General features: G+C 41.5%; 1 protein-coding gene across 2 annotated transcripts in view; it reads right to left on the bottom strand.

Annotated features, from left to right (window-relative positions):
- CARMIL1 (capping protein regulator and myosin 1 linker 1) overlaps window positions 1–16,707 on the bottom strand; it is a 475,715-nt gene that overhangs the window by 141,144 nt on the left and 317,864 nt on the right. For both annotated transcript variants that reach the window (XM_073631176.1, XM_073631177.1), the window contains exon 17: window positions 4,482–4,551. In XM_073631176.1, the coding sequence (XP_073487277.1) occupies window positions 4,482–4,551 (70 nt within the window). The remainder of the gene's footprint in view (window positions 1–4,481; window positions 4,552–16,707) is intronic.

Raw genomic sequence — 16,707 nt, 5'->3', positions numbered from 1 at the left:
TAGATGAACAAATAGGAATTAAACTTTGTGCATAAAAAGGTTTATTTTCACAAATTATCCACTGCTATTCCTATATTTATATCTAGATAATATATTTTATTATATCTGTAAATATTAATAGGTGGCCATTTGTAATTTAGGATTATTGTTTTTTTTTTTTTAAGCACACAGGTCAAGTATCTTGGGTTAGGACAGCAGCAAGTTTTCCCATTACTGGTGCTCTCTTTAAAAGTTGATGTCATGTCATACTCCCGCTAACTACAAAATTACCTTTGGTAATGATCAGTGTATTCCCAGACATACTTGTATATAATTGCAAAAGCCTGAATAGAATTCTGCTCTATTATAAACTGTATTCAGCGATCTATGCTGAATAATATACAATGGATGACACATTTTAAGGTTCATATCATATAATGGAGAAAATGACCCAAAGCCGGCCAATGTAATGGTCCAACAGTATTTTTTGGTCCACCACCACCAGATTCAAGAGAGGTTATTTTACAGTTTCAGAAGACCTATGCAAGGTATGGGTGGAAATGTAGTCTTTGAGACTAAAATTATAGCTATGAAGTCTACCTTATTTATGGGATATGAGGCTTCACTGAGGCTTGGTTTGAAAATGCATGTCTCAATGGTCCTTCTCCTAACAAGAAAGACATCTATAAAAGCAGATGTCCCAGTAATCCCAGCTTGTGTTTTTTTTCCCACTTGGGCCCAGATAATAGTAGCCCACTGTCCAATAATCAGTTTTACTTTTTATTATGTATAGTATTGCATGTACAAAATATAGTGATACAAATTCAAATAAAAATGTAGACATAAAAAGGAGACATGCAGGGATGAAAGCCATTTGTCTATTGAGAAGATGCACCTGCAATGAATCATACTTTTATCCTGATTAAAGATGAATAAATAGCTGTTCAGAGTTGGATAAAACTATTTCTGTTTCCAATTTGAATGCCTCTTGTACTCATAAAACATTACTACCAGGATGACAACTAATATGTTGGCCAAATTTTAAGTCAACTTTTTACCATTCAGTAAATATACATTGTTAATTTACCTGGAAGATGGAAAAATTATCCTCCAATCCTCTGCTTTATTATGTGCCAGCATTATTTAAATAAAAGGAAAAAAAAGGAAATGTTCTGCAGTATGTGCATACAATGCAGATGATTTACTCATAATGCATTATACCACCACCAGCATATGTGGTGCCAACATGTATCTAGGTCTCAGCAGTAAATATAGACTTGGGGGGTGAAATAGAAAAAGGCCAATTCATAAAGGGTTTCAAAGATACCCTTGAGAATTTTGTTAGTCTGAGGCACTGAAATTGTCGTGCTGTGCCCCATTCATGTACCTATCATAGACAGCTACATAAATCTGGCAGAGCCCAGGATGGAGGACGATATGTCCATACTGGACAACCCCTTCTTCAGTGTGCTCTCTACCCGGCCACTGCGCCTATCACACTGACAGGTGGGGAACGGAGAGGCTAGTTGTTCCCCATCAGGTCTGCTTGCTGTTTATTGACAGCACATGGCAGTGGGCGGATCCAAAGCTGCTATTTAGACAAATAGTTTTCAAATTCACCCACTGTTGTGCACGGTCAAACAAAAGTTAGGTAGATCTGATGGGGAACTAGTCTCTCAGTTCGCCATCAAGCTCCGAGTGGGCCATATCTGTGTAATGCCACCACAAGAATCCCCAGCCCCTTGTTTACATATAACTTTTGGCTGGGACATCACTCAAACAGCAGCTTAATGGGGCCAGGGATAGAGCCCTGTGTGGGAAGATGTCATTCTAATGACAGCACAGATATGTCTCACTCTGAGCACTGGCAAATCCTTACCACCATTTTTCTAATCTGTGTCGGTACCAAAACTGTCACAAATGCTTGCCAGGATTGGGTGCAAGTAGTTCAAAGAGACCTATCTCCAGAAAGGTGTTAGGCTTTACTTAATTCCCCCGAATGTGTACTGCTCGTACCAATTTCTTATTTTTTATTGCCAGCTGTAGGTCAATCTTTAGCAATGTACACTACGCACTGGATTTAGAAGAAGATGACGTTTTGAGGGACTTCTGCTCACCTCCTCAGTTTTCAGGGTGGCAAAGCAGATTTTCAAAAGTGGATAGAATGTGAAAAGCAAATGTGTGATGGAGAATATGAGAGAAATCTCACAGGCTTTATAGAACTCACACTACTATACTGTACAGTTATAAGGTGCACATGTATAGTTTGAACATCTAAAGACAGCTACGCCAACCAAATGCTGTTTAAGCCAAAGTCCAGGGAACATATCTTTGGTGTCAAATTCATATGAATCTTTTTCACACAACATTTATATTTGCCAAGAATGCAAATATAGTATTAATTTCAATAATTTTACATTTCTGATGCTACTCTTGTGACTTGGCACTGTAAAATTACAGGTGACATACCTATGTGCTACTTGTTTAAAAGCAAGTCTAAAATATGATGGTCATATCAAATAGTCACACTGTAAAAACTGCTTATATGAATCATAACTGATCAATTTTATTGACCAAACCACAAGAACAGCAAGAACTTTTTTTTTAATAAGCAATCAGCAGTTAAGTAGTCATTTGTATTTTACTCTGGAAAAGAGCTTGCTTTTTCTCCCCCAATAAAAATTTTTAACCTAGAACTAAATCCCATCATACTGATCTTCCTTACCAGGCATATGTACAATATATTGTCAAAAGTATTGGGACACATGCCCTTTAAACACACATGAACTTTAATGGCATCCCTGTCTTAGTCCATAGGGTTCATTTATGAGTTGGCCCACTCTTTGCAGCTTCAACTCTTCTGGGGGTGCTGTCCAAGGTTTAGGAGTGTGTCTATGGAAATGATTGACCATTCTTCCAGGAGAGCACTTATGAGGTCGGGCACTGATGTTGGACAAGAAGGCCTGGCTCGCAGTCTCTGTTCCAATTCATCACAAAGGTGTTCTATCGAGTTGAGGTCAGGACTCTGTGCAGGCCAGTCAAGTTACTATAATTCACCATGATTCATCCGCCAGTAAATGATTTGGACCAGAGCACAAAGCAAGGTCCATAAAGACATGGATGAGAGAGCTTGAGGTGGAGGAACTTGACTGGCCTGCACAGAGTCCTGACCTCAATCCAATAGAAAAACTTTGGGATGAATTACAGCGAAGACTGCGAGCCAGGCCTTCTCGTCCAACATCAGTGCCTGACCTCACAATTGCACTTCTGGAAGAATGGTCAAACATCCCCATAGACACACTCCTCAACCTTGTGGACAGCCTTCCCAAAAGAGTTGAAGCTGATATAGCTGCAAAGGTTGGGCCAGCTCAATATTGAACCCTATGGACTAAGACTGGGATGCCATTAAAGTTCATGTGTGTGTGTGTAAAGGCAGGCATCCCAATACTTTTGAATATAGTATATGTTTTGTAAATATGCTGTACATATATAAAACATACAATTTATTGAAACTGTGACAATTAAAAAATGTTATACTTACCTTTTCTTGTAGGTAACTCCAGGTTCCTGCACTCTAGGTCTGTTCTTCTATCCGGGATCCCCAAATATAAGTATGCATTTCTGCCACACATCAGTTGCTGTCTCTGGGCTTCCTTCCATCATCTGTGTCTCACTGCTGTCCCAGTGCTATGATGGGCAGTCTCGTCAACAATGAGGCACAGTGGGTAAAGGAGGCGCAGCAGAACCAGAGAAGTACATGTTTTGGGGGGATCCCAGGGAGCAGGACAGAACACAAATGGTTACATTTCAGTGTAATAGGCCAACAACAAAAGTGAACTGGCACTACTTATATAGTAAATAGTGCAAAAAAAAAAAAAAATTGCAGTGATTAAATGCGCGCTACATGACATGTCTTCATTATTTTGATGGTCACTATCTGATTACATGTAACTGGTTGTTATGAATTAATGCAAATAATGGTACTGAAAAAAAGGATCTGTACCAAGGTATAGCCACATTTAAATTATGCATCACTCAAAAAATTAAAAACACCATAAAATGTATTACGCCAATATCAGCAAAACATCAGCCTTATGAAAAAATAATTATACCAGTTGTAATAAGCATGAAACAATTCAGAGCATGTCAAGAGCTCTGAAATAATTGATTTAAGGGAATTACATGAAGAATTCCTTCGGGGCTCACAAAATGTAGTTTAATGATTGTTCCATTCTCAGTCTTGAAAGAGGAGGAAAAACATAAGTTGACGTTATACAGTAATTAGGGGACCAGCACTATACATAACTGAGCTGGTTAGAGTGCAGTGGTTATGATGAAATACAATCCACATGTATGGCTCACAAAGCAGAAAGAAAGATCATAGTGCAAGTCCATATTATATAAAGAAGTCAACTAACTTGATATATTCTTTATATTTCGTAATTTTCCAAAACTAGAACCAATTTCTTGACCATGTGTATAGGTAGACATCTGTTTCTTACCTCACAATTGCTGAGATCTAGAGACACTTCCTTTAGGTTAGGGTTACATGCCAAGCCAAGCAGTAGAGCTCTGTAAAATACATTTCAACTATGATTAAATAAACATTAAAGCATTTCATCATTGTCCCAGTAGTGCAGAGCCGTATACTGCATTTTGGTCAGTGGATATCTATTATTATTATTCACTTAAAGGTCATCACAAAGGACAAGGGGGAACTCTTTATATCTGGAGAAAAGAGATTTGACCTCCAAATATGGAATGATGTCTTCACAGTAATAGCTGTGAAAATGTGGAAGACTAAATTGTTTAACCACTTCAGCCCCGGATGGATTACCCCCTTCCTGACCAGAGCATTTTTTTGCGATTCGGCACAGCGTTGCTTTAATTGACAATTGCGCGGTTGTGCGACGTGGCTCCGAAACAAAATTGACGTCCTTTTTTTCCCACAAATAGAGCTTTCTTTTGGTGGTATTTGATCATCTCTGCGATTTTTATTTTTTGCGCCATAAACAAAATAAGAGCGACAATTTTGGAAAAAAAACAATAATTTTTTACATTTTGCTATAATAATTATCCCCAAAAAATATATAAAAAATTTTTTTTTTCCTCAGTTTAGGCCGATACATATTCTTCTACATATTTTTGGTAAAAAAAAAAAAAAAAAAAAAAAAAAAAATTGCAATAAGCGTTTATTGATTTGTTTGCGCAAAAGTGATAGCATCTACAAAATACGGGATAGTTTTATGGCATTTTTATTAATTTTTTTTTTTACGGTTATTGGCGGCGATCAGCAATTTTTATTGTGACTGCGATGTTATGGCGGACATGTCGGACATTTTTTACACATTTTTGGGACCATTGTCATTTACACAGCAATCAGTGCTATAAAAATGCATTGATTCCTGTATAAATGACACTGCCAGTGAAGGGGTTAACAACTAGGGGGCGGGGAGGGGTTAAGTGTGTCCTAGGGGAGTGATTTCTAACTGTTAGGGGGATGGGCTGGTGTGTGACGTCACTGATCTCTGCTCCGATGACAGGGAGCAGAGATCGAGTGACACTTGTCACTAGGCAGAACGGGGAGATGCTGTTTACAATGGCATCTCCCCGTTCGTCCTTTCCGTGCAGCGATCGTGGGTATGCCTGCGGCGATCGAGTCCGCGGGACCCGCGATCTGACTCACGGAGAACGCGGCAGGCGCGCGCGCCGCCAAATTCAAAGTAACGTATGGGTACGTTACTTTGCACAGCCGTGCCATTCTGCCGACCTAAAAGTACAGGAGCCGGTCGGGAACCGGTTAAAAAAAAAAAAGCCTGGATTTTTTTCCTAAATGCACAAAAACAGGATTTTTGTTACAGCTTACCTGTAAAATCCTTTTCTTGGAGTACATCATGGGACACAGAGCCTTAATTACTTAATGGGTTATAGGCCACCTTCAGGTGTTGACACTGGTAAACCCAATCCAAAGGAAGTTTACTCCCTATATAACCCCTCCTCCTTCCAGGAGCACATCAGTTTTTGTAGCAAAGCAATTTCCTTAAATCCCAAAAACGAGGGGAGGAACCTCTGTGTCCCATGATGTACTCCAAGAAAAGGATTTTACAGGTAAGCTGTAACAAAAATCCTATTTTCTTTATTGTACATCATGGGACACAGAGCCTTAATTACTTACTTAATGGGACGTCCCATAGCAATGCCACTTGAGGGGTGGGAGAAACAACCCGCAGGGTACACCCAGACTTGAGGATCTATACTGCTGCTTGCAGCACACTCCGCCCGAAGGTGATATCCTCATACCTCCTTACATCCACCTGATAAAATTTTGTCAATGTATGCACTGAAGACCAAGTTGCAGCCTTACAGATCAGAGCCATGGAGGCCTGATGACGCACTGCCCAAGAAGCACTAACCGACCTGGTAGAGTGCGCCTTAACTTGAAATGGGAGAATCTTACCCCTTAAATCATAAGTTTGAATTATCACTTGCCGAATCCACTTAGCGACAGTGAATTTCGACGCTGCCTGCCCCTTCTTAGGACCCTCTGGCAGAATAAATAAGACATCAGTCTTACGAATCTGAGCAGTTTTCTTTAAATAGATTTTCACTGCTCTCACCACATCAAGACAATGTAGTGATTTTTCTTCCCTAGAACATGGTTTTGGAAAAAACGATGACAGGACAATATCTTGGTTCAGGTGAAAACCTGAAATCACTTTTAGCAAAACGCCTGGACGAGGGCGTAACACCACTCTGTCCTCATGAAAAATCAAATATGTCGCTTTACAAGAAAGAGCAGCCAATTCTGAAACCCTCCTTGCTGAGGATATAGCAAACAAAAATACCAACTTCCTTGTCAGAAGGACTAGGGGAATCTGTTGTATCAGTTCAAATGGCTGTTTTAGTAACACAGACAAAACTAAGTTCAAGTACCAAGGGTTCAAGGGAGGTTTGACGGGCGGTTTAAGCCACGTCACCCCTTGTATAAAGCCCCGGATTAAAGAATTAGTAGCAAGTGGTCTTTGAAAAAAGACCGATAAAGCTGAGACTTGGCCTTTAATAGTACTTAAGGCCAATTCTGGCCACAAAGTTGACCAACTTCATGTTGAACCTGGATGCTAAAAGATCCACGTCCGGAGTCCCCCATCTTTGGCAAACAGCCCGAAATATGTTGGAGTGAAGAGACCATTCCCCTGGGAATAACTTCTGGTGACTTAAGTACTCCGCCTGCCAATTCTCTACTCCCAGAATGAAGACTGCCGAAAGGCATGGGACATTCCTTTCTGCCCAAGTTAGAATATGGTTCACCTCTCTCTGTGCTGAGAGACTTTTGGTGCCCCCTTGGTGATTGATATAGGCCACAGCTGTGGCATTGTCGGATTGAATCCTAACAGGACAATCCCGTAACCTGAAAGTCCAGGCCTTTAGAGCCAGACGTACTGCCCGAATCTCTAGGATATTGATGGGCAAGATTCTTTTGGTTCCTGACCACTGTCCTTGGACAGTTGTCTTTTCTAGTATTGCTCCCCAGCCTGAAAGGCTGGCATCCATCGTTACCACTTTCCAGATGACTGGTCTGAAGGATCTTCCTTTCAGCAGATTCTGGGTTAGTAACCACAAAGTAAGGCTTTGGGACACTCTTGGGGACAGCTGCATTGGTAAGTCTAAAGCTTGAATTGATTTGTTCCAAGCAGCCAGGATACTGTTTTGCAACAGTCTTGAATGGAACTGGGCATAGGGAACTGCTTCGAATGAAGTCACCATGGTTCCTAGCAACCTCATGCAGAGGCGAATGGAGGGATTGCCATTTGACCTGACCCTCCGCACCAGTTCTCTTATGGAGTTGATTTTTGGCTGAGGTAAGAACACCCTTTCCTGGGCTGTGTCTATGATCAGACCCAAGTACTCCAGCCTTTTTAGCAGTATTAATGAAGATTTCTCTAGGTTGAGAATCCAACCCAAACTTTTCAGATGGCTGTAATGCGTACGCTTTGCTCCAAATGAGCCACCAATTGATCTATAAGCAATAGATCGTCTAGGTACGCTACGACTGTTATGCCCTGTGCCCTTAACCTGGCTAAAGGTGGGGCCAGCACTTTGGTGAACACCCGTGGTGCTGTGGCTAGCCCGAAGGGCAGGGCTATAAACTGGAAATGCTGCTGTTCTAACTCGAAACACAGAAATTTTTGATGAGCGGGAAATATAGGGACATGCAGGGACATGCAGATATGCATCCCTGATGTCGATGCCAGAAGTTCGCCTCCTAGAAGGATAGAAACTATTGACCTGATTGTCTCCATGCAAAAGGAGCGGATATCCAGGAACTGATTTAGCTTTCTAGATCTAGAATGGGTCAGACGTCTCCATTTGGTTTAGGTACCATGAAAAGATTTGAATGTTTCCCCAGACCTTGCTTTTTTGTGGGGATCTGTCTGATCACCCCTTGAGATAATAATCAGTCTAGTGCCTGAAACAGAGATTGTCTTTTCTCTAAATCTTTGGGAACGCTTGATCTCAGGAAACAAGACGAAATTCCAGCTTGTATCCCAGCGTTAAAGTGGAGATGGCCCATCTGTCCTGAATTTCCTTTTTCCAGACTTCTGAAAATTGCAGAAGTCTTCTCCCCACCTTGGTGCAGGGGGTTGGCTCTTCATGAGGCTTTAGGAATCTGTTTTGCAGATTTCCTACCCCAGGGCTTCTTTTGAGCCTGGGTCTGACCCTGAGGTTTTCCTCTAGAGTCTAACGACGGAGGCCGTTGCCACTGCCTAGAGGCGGAAGCCCCTGGCGCAGGAGAAAGATCCCATTTAAATGAAGGGGTGTTTATATTTTCTTTTGACTGGTAAAAGAGTACTTTTCCCACTAGAAATTGTCTTGATATAGTTATCCAAGTCTTCTCCAAATAGTCGCTCCCCATGAAAGGGGAACCCAGTTAGGAGGTTTTTACATGGTATTTCAGCTGACCAATTTTTTAACCACAGGATTCTACGCATATGTACAAGCATAAGCCTAAGGCAGGATGCCTGGTGAATAGAATCTTTGATAGCATCTATGGCAAAACATAATGCCTTAGGTAGTTCAGCCAAATTCCAAGCTTGTTGTGCAGGAAGCTCTTTAAGGGCTTGTTTAAATTGGTCCTTTAGGGACTGACAGACGCCTATTACGGCAACTGCGGGCTGAGTGATGGCACCCGCTATGGAAAGGGCAGATTTTAACAGGGATTCCAACTTCTTATTTGTTGGATCCTTAAGCATCTGTGCATTGTCTACAGGACAAGTTAGGTTTTTATTCACATTGGAAATTGCAGCGTCAATTGCTGGTACTTAACATTTTTTGGAGAATTTCTCCTCCACCGGATAGAGAACTGAAAACCTCTTAAGAGGGAGAAAATGCTTATCCGGGTTATCCCATTCAGCAAAAATAAGCTGTTTTAGTAATGCATGTGCTGGAAACGCATGCAAAGGATGGGAAGGTTTTAAAGAACCTAAGGAAGAGGCAGAGTTTTCATGAGACTCTGTTAGAGGCAGCATGAAAGTGGAACGAACTATTTCTGTAAGAGATTATATCAGCAATTTCTCAGATGGAGAGGCTGAAAAAGGTTCATCTACCGTTTTTTCCTCTGTAGAGGAATCATCGGTTTGCTTTTCTTCCTGATCGATTGAGGGTAACACCTCATGCTGTGCCCACCTGTTCCCCTTGCAAAGCTGAAGTGGGGAAAGGGGACCTAGTACACTTCCTATCCATTTGAATGGAGGATGCGTTTAAAGCTGCTAATCTTTCTTCCAGACCCTGGAGGAAGGAGGAAAGAGCATCTTCAGTCACGTATACAGGTGCTGAGATGTGAGAGGCAGCTGCACCATCAATTTGTTCCAATGGCTCACCCTGGTTTACCATAATTTGTAATTCAGGCGAGGACAGCGTGGAAATGTGGCTCGAAATCCTAATGCCTGGGGGTGAAACCTTTACTTCTTTGGTTTTTGTGGTGTCTTTTTTGGCAGGCATAGTCCTAAGTACAAAAACAGAGGCGCTATACAAATTGCACTAAATCGCTGAAAATAGTCATGACTTTTAAAGCCGCTATAAAGTTCAGCCTAGTACTGGAAAAAGCGTGTCCTTCTTGAATCAGGAATGCCAGTTTTGCAATCCATATGTGTCCCACAGCTCGTGTCCCCCCAGCTTGTTTCCTCCTCATCAGCAGAGGAGAGACTGTCACAGCTGTTGTATTTATCTGCTTTTAGCCTGGCGTGTGTCCTCGTGGACATTCACGGCACCTGTGTGTAGGCCCCGCCCCCTCCCAAAAAAATCCCACCCCCTTTTTATTTAAAATGTTTCCCGCGCTGCGCTTTTCAGGTCCCAGACATCACACGAGGGGGGAGGGGGGGAAGCAGAGAGTAATGCAGTAGAGGCACAGACTTGAAAAATACAGCCACAGTAAAAACAAGACATTTTTTGCAGTTTTTCTTTTTTACCTTGGCAACCAGACACGGACTGAGCTAACAGTGAAGACAACAGAGTAAGGTATGTGCAGACTCCATTTAGTGGAGATTTTAAGGCATGAAAACATTTTTTTCTTTAATGGAAGAAAATCCAGCATGGATCCCTCCTCGAGCTCCTCAGAGCACTTCTTCACTCGTGACCAACACCTCAGACACTGGTGAAAATACTGATGTGCTCCTGGAAGGAGGAGGGGTTATATAGGGAGTAAACTTCCTTTGATTGGGTTTACCAGTGTCAACTCCTGAAGGTGGCATATAACCCATTAAGTAATTACTTAAGGCTCAGTGTCCCATGATGTACGATAAAGAAATAACTGTATACTCATATTTATATGTAATAACACAGGGGTAATTGATCCAGGGAATATCTGAATGCCTCCTGGGGAGTCAGAAAGGTACTTTTCCCCTGCTAGATTAACTGTGGCTATAGGATTGTGTATACAGAGGTTTTTCTTTTTTTTCTATTTTACTACAATGCCTTGAAATAGTATTCATACCCCTTGAAATTTTCCACATTTTGTCATGTTACAACCAAAAACGTAAATGTATTTTATTGGGCTTTTATGCGATAGACCAACATAAAGTAGCACATAATTGTGAAGTGGAAGGAAAATGATAAATGGTTTTCAAAAATTTCTACAAATATGTGAAAAGTGTGGCGTGCATTTGTATTCAGCCCCTCTGAGTCAATGCTCTGCAGAACCACCTTTCGCTGCAATTACAGCTACAAGACTTTTTAGGTATGTCTCTACCAGCCCTTGCACACATAGAGAGTGACATTTTTGCCCATTCTTCTTTGCAAAATAGCTCAAGCTCTGTCAGATTGGATGGAGAGCATCAGTGAACAGCCATTTTCAATTCTTGCCACAGATTCTCAATTAGATTTAGGTCTGGACTTTGACCGGGCCATTCTAACACATGAATATGCTTTGATCCATTGTAGCTCTGGCTGTATGCTTGGGGTCAGTTGTCCTGTTAGAAGGTGAACCTCTGCCCCAGTCTCCAGTCCTTTGCAGACTCTAAGAGGTTTTCTTCCAAGATTGCCCTGTATTTGGCTCCATCCATATTCCCATCAACTCAGACCAGCTTCCCTTGTCCCTCCTGAAGAAAATCATCCCTGCATCATGATGCTGCCACCAGCATGTTTCATGGTGGGGATGGTGTGTTCGGGGTTATGTGCAGTGCTGGTTTTCCGCCACACACAGTGTTTTGCAATTTTCAATTTTGGTGTCATCTGACCAGAGCACCTTCTTCCACGTGTTTCCTGTGTCACCCCACATGGCTTCTCGCAAACTGCAAATGGGACTTCCTATGGATTTCTTTCAACAATGGCTTTCTTATTGCCACTCTTCCATAAAGGCCAGATTTGTGGAGTGCACAAATAATAGTTGTCCTGTGGACAGATTCTACTATCTGAGCTGTGGATCTCTGCAGCTCCTCCAGAGTTACCATGGGCCCTCATGGCTGTTTTACTGATTATTGCTCTCCTTGTCCGGCCTGTCAGTTCAGGTGGATGGTCATGTCTTGGTAGGCTTGCAGTTGTGCCATACTCTTTCCATTTTTGGATGATGGATTGAACAGTGCTCTGTCAGATGTTTAAAGCTTGTGATTTATTTTTTATAATCTAACCCTGCTTTCTAACTTCACCAACAACTTTAACACTGACCTGTCTGGTGTGTTCCTTGGCCTTCATGATGCTGTTTGTTCTCTAACAATTCTCTGAGGGCTTCAGAGAACTGCTGCATTTATACTGAGAATAAATTACAGACAGGTGGACTCTATTTACTAATTAGGTGACATCTGAAGGCAATTGGTACCACTAGATTTTAGTTAGGGGTATCATAGTACAGGGGGCTGAATACAAATGCAGGCCACACTTTTCAAATATTTATTTTTAAAAAATGTTGAAAGCCAGTTATCATTTTCCTTCCACTTCACAATTATATGCCACTTTGTGTTGGTCTATCACATAAAATCCCAATAAAATACATTTATGTTTTTGGTTGCAACGTAACAAAATGTGGAAAATTTCAAGGTTTGAAATACTTTTTCAGGGCACTGTATGCATTTCATTTTTTGGCAGAAAAAATGTTCAAACCATAGTAAAAACAAAAGCCCTCTTGCTGGTAGACATTGACCGATTTGAGCTACAATTAGTCTTTACACATATAATGTAATTTGATCAAACAGTAGACAAAACTACTGTACATTGCTAGGGTTTAAACATTGAACTGTCTATTGAGAAAAAAATTTAATTCTTTGGTTCAACAATTTCTGAAACCTCTTTAAAAAGCAACGGAACAAATACTTTATTTTCTGGAGTCAATAATTTAATAAAAATGAGTCAAACTATTATGAGAATCACACATATTTTGCTGTAATGTAAAGCCCTACCTTATTTATAAAGGCAGTAACGCAACCGTTTCCTACAATTTCTTCTACTAGTAAAAAAAATGGTTATAAAAGGTAGAAGGCATTAAGGTAAAAAAACTTCTGTGTGCAGCTCCCCCCAGCCTCCCTTATACTTGCCTGAGCCTGATCTCGATCAAGAAACGTTTCATTTCTGCTTTCTTTCATTAAATTTCAGTTCTCAGGCCTTGACTTCATGGCTAAGCCATGCCAACTGCTATTCTGCTGTCCAAAGATGCTGCTTTAATGGCCATGGGTTACGGGGAGACTGTAATGCCCCGTACACACGGTCGGATTTTCCGAAGGAAAATGTGTGATAGGACCTTGTTGGAAATTCCGACCATGTGTGGGCTCCATCACACATTTTCCATCGGATTTTCCGACACACAAAGTTTGAGAGCTTGCTATAAAATTTTCCGACAACAAAATCCATTGTCGGAATTTCCGATCGTGTGTACACAAATCCGACGCACAAAGTGCCACGCATGCTCAGAATAAATAAAGAGATGAAAGCTATTGGCTACTGCCCCGTTTAGAGTCCCGACATACGTGTTTTACGTCACCGCTTTCAGAACGATCGGATTTTCCGACAACTTTGTGTGACCGTGTGTATGCAAGACAAGTTTGAGCCAACATCCGTCGGAAAAAATCTTAGGATTTTGTTGTCGGAATGTCCGATCATTGTCCGACCGTGTGTACGGGGCATAACTGTTGAAACTGGAGTCAAAGGCCACATGCACATATATGTATTGTGGTAATGTACACGTTACCATGATACAAATTAACACATGGACACATGTGGGTTGTTGTGATCTGCCATTCATTTTAAATGGCACCCAACACATATATTTTGACAGTAATCAAAAGGCACCTGCATTATTGGACTCCAAAATTAACAAACCCTCTCCAGGTAATTCATAAAGGGAGTTATACCCTTAACAAATCTGTAGGGGCACAGCACCGACTCATGTGCCTGTCAGAAACGGTATATGCATCTGTTGGTGCCCGCACTGAGGTCAGAGTGTTCATATTGCTCAATCAAAAGTAAAGTGGACCTGATAGGGAACTAGTCTTTCAGTTACCCATCAGGCTCCACCAACCCAATGAAAAGTAATTTCCCAAATATGCCCATTGCCATATTAGGTAATGACATCACCACTATTCCCAGGCTCTTTGTTTACATTTAGCTTTATTTCTGGGGAATCTTCCAGCTGACAGCTGAATGGGGGAGGAGATTTAAAGTACCGCGTAGAATGCGGTCACATACAAGATGGCTTCCCAGCACAGCCACGTCCCACTTTAAGTACTGCCATACTGACTCTGAGCTAGTCTTAAAAGAAGAAGTATGGTCAAAGCTTTTTGGCCCTACTTCTCCTATGGATCAAAGAAGTGCAGTTAGCTCTGTACTTCCGTGACCCGTTTTAAGCCGACAGTGAGCAAAAGTTTGTTACTGAGCCAGTGCAGTTTCTAGATCAGGAGTCTCCAAACTTCCTAAACAAAGGGCCAGTTTACTGTCCTTCAAACTTTAAAGGGGCTGGACTGTGGCCAGTGGCAGAAGAAAATGTCTTGGCGTCAGTAGGAGCAAACAATGCACCATCATTAAGGCATTAGGGGGAGAAATAGTGCCCGTTGTTGGTATTAATGGGAGTAATAGTGTCCCATTATTGGTGTCAGTGGGACGAATAGTTTTCCATCAATGGTGTCAGTAATGGTGCCCTATCATTGGCATCAATGGGAGGAATAGTGTCCCATTATTGGCTTCAGTGGGAGGAATAGCGCCCCATCTTTGGTATCAGTGGGAGGAATAGTGTCCCATGACTGATAACAATGGGAAGCATAGTGTCCCATTGTCAGTGCAAGTGGCAGGATTTATCCCACTGTTGCTGACAGTGGCGGTGAGAATGCCCCAAGGGTCAGATAAAATCAAGCAAGGGGCCACATCTAGAGCCCAAGGTCAGGCCTCCATAATGTGACAAATTAAACAAAACCAGAGAGGAGGCACAGAAGAGGCTTTTCTGTCTAATGACAGAATATCCCCTCTGTACTTTCTCATCATATCATTAATTCAATACTATTCCTTTTGCTATAGATCATAAAATCATTTTTAATTCTGTAACATTCTGGTGATCTATCCCTTTTAATTGGCATTCAGAAAACCATAATAAAAACAAAAATGTTTAGTTTCATCTATATTGCCATGCATCTCTGATGATGCTCCGTGTATTACAGTACAGTATAAACATACTATTAATATTATTATTATAATGGTAGTAGTTGTTTTTTATGCTGACAAATGCGGCAAAATGGTACTAAACCTAAAAAGTCCTCGATTTCTCATTGGGTATGTTTAAACAAAAATTGACTTAGCAGTGCTATTGCTTTATAAAAAGGATTCAATATGAATCAGAATAATTGAGGGCACCAAAGATCAGGCTTGGTTTCTTGAAGCTGTGATAATTTTTGTAACTGTAACGGTCATTTAGCTGTGCAATTACTGCTGGAAGAAGATACCTATGCAAATAAGCCAACTATAAATTAAATTACATGCCAACATTTAACACAGCTCCAAATATGTAGGTATATTTGTTCTTTCTGGATTTTTTTTTTAAATAAGATTATATAAAATATACTGTTAGTATTCACAAAAATTGCTTACGGAAATTAAATTTGCACAGCCACATAATAGGCAATAACTTTTATATATATTTATATGAGACACTGGCCCAAAAAATAAAGTAATTTTGGAATCCAGTAAAATGTTTTACCCAAGGCCATAATAAGCACTTTTGACCTCTGGAGGATTTCCCCTCCTTCATGACAAGGCCATTTTTTGCGATATCGTGTAGCGTCACATATGGCGACCCACATTTCGCTACCCACTGGAGTGCGCATGCGCGACGCCGCCATATGCATTCCAACACTTTTACGAGAAAACTCCATCCCCACCATCCAAGTGGACATAGAATGAGAATATAATTATGCCAAGCGAAGCAAGACCGTACCCGAAGCGTGGCACTGTCACTGTACTAATGACACTGGCTGGGAAGGGCTAGGAAGGGGTTAACATCTAGGGCGTTCAAAGGGTTACCTGTGTGCCTAGCCAGTGTTTTAGTGTACACAGTGTGCTGCTTTCCCTGCTTTGCAGAGACACAGAATACAGCCCTTCTACCTGTCAAAACTGCGATATGCCTTGTTTACATAGGTACAGTATATCTCAGTTCTGTGTTTTACTGATGATCGGCGGGTGCTGGAGGACAGAGTGCCCGACACCCACAGATCAGCTTCCGGTGAGATAGTCAGCTGCAGACTGAATTCCAGAATCACGTGATCTGCCACGCAGCTGCTGCCATGTAGCAGTAATACTGCCATAGGGCGAACGATAACTGGTTAAAGCGGTGATATGTAAAAGATGGGCTAAGATATGAAGCAACGTTAAATCTTTAAGAAAAACTGTTGCCCTTGTGTAGTACAAACAGCGCAAAGTAGAAGAAGCCTGATGCCACGTACACACGGTCGGACCTTTCGTCTACAAAAGTCCGACGGACGCTGACGGACTAAAGCCGGCTGACAATCCGATTGTGTGTGGGCTTCCCCGGACTTTCAGCGGACTTTTCCAGCTGCAAATCTGACGGACTTTAGATTTGAAACATGCTTCAAATCTTTACGTCGTAACTACGCCGGACCCAGAAATCCGCTCGTCTGTATGCTAGTCCGACGGACAAAAACCCACGCTAGGGCAGCTATTGGCTACTGGCTATCAACTTCCTTATTTTAGTCCGCAAGTCTGCCAAAAGTCCGTCGAACGGGCTGTCGGACTTTTGTAGCC

The sequence above is a fragment of the Aquarana catesbeiana genome, linkage group LG05 (genome assembly GCF_042186555.1).
Source record: "Aquarana catesbeiana isolate 2022-GZ linkage group LG05, ASM4218655v1, whole genome shotgun sequence".
Classification (NCBI taxonomy): Eukaryota; Metazoa; Chordata; class Amphibia; order Anura; family Ranidae; genus Aquarana; species Aquarana catesbeiana.
This window is presented reverse-complemented; position numbering and strand designations above follow the sequence as displayed.